Source organism: Gobio gobio (assembly GCF_949357685.1).
Source record: "Gobio gobio genome assembly, chromosome: 6".
In the NCBI taxonomy this organism is placed as follows: domain Eukaryota; kingdom Metazoa; phylum Chordata; class Actinopteri; order Cypriniformes; family Gobionidae; genus Gobio; species Gobio gobio.
Window position 1 is genome coordinate 61,697,787 of NC_137102.1, and position 2,500 is coordinate 61,700,286.

At 44.6% G+C, this 2,500-nt stretch overlaps 1 protein-coding gene across 1 annotated transcript in view; it reads left to right on the forward strand.

Annotated features, from left to right (window-relative positions):
- The window catches only part of LOC307128449 (receptor-type tyrosine-protein phosphatase mu), a gene marked incomplete at its 5' end in the record, with an annotated part of 357,404 nt that overhangs the window by 280,307 nt on the left and 74,597 nt on the right, over positions 1–2,500 (forward strand). Inside the window, one exon of the mRNA XM_079820324.1 lies at positions 1,101–1,188. Within this exon, the coding sequence (XP_079676450.1) occupies positions 1,101–1,188 (88 nt within the window). The remainder of the gene's footprint in view (positions 1–1,100; positions 1,189–2,500) is intronic.

Genomic DNA, 2,500 nt, shown 5'->3' on the forward strand with positions numbered 1-2,500 from the left:
GAGAGTGTGGGCGGAGTCTCTCCATTCGCAACCAAATCGATCCACAATCACAGCCAATCAGAAGAGAGTGTGGGCGGAGTCTCTCCATTCGCAACCAAATCGATCCACAATCACAGCCAATCAGAAGAGAGTGTGGGCGGAGTCTCTCTATTCACAACCAAATCGATCCAAAATCACAGCCAATCAGAAGAGAGTGTGGGCGGAGTCTCTCCATTCGCTACCAAATCGATCCACAATCACAGCCAATCAGAAGAGAGTGTGGGCGGAGTCTCTCTATTCACAACCAAATCGATCCAAAATCACAGCCAATCAGAAGAGAGTGTGGGCGGTGTCTCTCTATTCACAACCAAATCGATCCAAAATCACAGCCAATCAGAAGAGAGTGTGGGCGGTGTCTCTCCATTCGCAACCAAATCGATCCAAAATCACAGCCAATCAGAAGAGAGTGTGGGCGGTGTCTCTCCATTCGCAACCAAATCGATCCACAATCACAGCCAATCAGAAGAGAGTGTGGGCGGAGTCTCTCTGCAAGCGCACTGCACTCCAAATCAATCACAAATCAGTGTTATCAGAATATAACACTCAATTTCCACATGATCATGTTTGTGTGTGTGTGTGTATGTGCGCAGGTTTCAGTAAGTGTGTGTTTGTTCTGACCTCATGATGTATTTTTCTCTCGTTTTGCAGTAAAAAAAATATTCTTGAGAAGCTGAAGTATTTTAAGCATCAAACAGAATTTAATGAGGTTTATGGTTAAATAAAAAAACCTCAGCATTTTCAATAATTCATCTGTTCTTCTTAATTTAAGAATGTTTAGATCTTTTAATGGAAAACAAGACAAAATAATGCAGTGAATGTTTTTCCTTGATGTTATTTTTTTTTCCTCTGCTGGGATCCAAGCTTTTCCCGGCCAGGTTTTGATCCTCAGACGAGACGAAACTGAATAATCTCTGAGTTTAACCTCTGACCCCCAGTGTGGGACGGCGACCCTCGACCTGTTCCCCGAAATAATGATCCCGACGCGTTCTCCTCCAGGAGTGTGTGCTTCATTACCGCCGTTCTGCAGGACTCATGATCTCTGTGTGTCTGTCTCTCCTCAGAGCTTCTTTGAGGGTCAGTCTGCGCCCTGGGATTCAGCCAAGAAGGACGAAAACCGCATGAAGAACCGCTACGGAAACATCATCGCATGTGTGTATGATCAGTCCTGAGTCATCATGTGTGTATGATCAGTCCTGAGTCATCATGTGTGTATGATCAGTCCTGAGACATCATGTGTGTATGATCAGTCCTGAGACATCATGTGTGTATGATCAGTCCTGAGACATCATGTGTGTATGATCAGTCCTGAGACATCATGTGTGTATGATCAGTCCTGAGACATCATGTGTGTATGATCAGTCCTGAGTCATCATGTGTGTATGATCAGTCCTGAGACATCATGTGTGTATGATCAGTCCTGAGACATCACGTGTGTATGATCAGTCCTGAGACATCATGTGTGTGTGATCAGTCCTGAGACATCACGTGTGTATGATCAGTCCTGAGACATCATGTGTTTATGATCAGTCCTGAGACATCACGTGTGTATGATCAGTCCTGAGACATCATGTGTGTGTGATCAGTCCTGAGACATCATGTGTGTATGATCAGTCCTGAGACATCACGTGTGTATGATCAGTCCTGAGACATCATGTGTGTGTGATCAGTCCTGAGACATCATGTGTGTATGATCAGTCCTGAGACATCATGTGTGTATGATCAGTCCTGAGACATCATGTGTGTATGATCAGTCCTGAGACATCATGTGTGTGTGATCAGTCCTGAGACATCATGTGTGTATGATCAGTCCTGAGACATCATGTGTGTATGATCAGTCCTGAGACATCATGTGTGTGTGATCAGTCCTGAGACATCATGTGTGTATGATCAGTCCTGAGACATCATGTGTGTATGATCAGTCCTGAGACATCATGTGTGTGTGATCAGTCCTGAGACATCATGTGTGTGTGATCAGTCCTGAGACATCATGTGTGTATGATCAGTCCTGAGACATCACGTGTGTGTGATCAGTCCTGAGACATCATGTGTGTATGATCAGTCCTGAGACATCACGTGTGTATGATCAGTCCTGAGACATCATGTGTGTATGATCAGTCCTGAGACATCATGTGTGTATGATCAGTCCTGAGACATCATGTGTGTGTGATCAGTCCTGAGACATCATGTGTGTATGATCAGTCCTGAGACATCATGTGTGTATGATCAGTCCTGAGACATCATGTGTGTATGATCAGTCCTGAGACATCATGTGTGTGTGATCAGTCCTGAGACATCATGTGTGTGTGATCAGTCCTGAGACATCATGTGTGTATGATCAGTCCTGAGACATCACGTGTGTGTGATCAGTCCTGAGACATCATGTGTGTATGATCAGTCCTGAGACATCACGTGTGTATGATCAGTCCTGAGACATCATGTGTGTATGATCAGTCCTGAGACA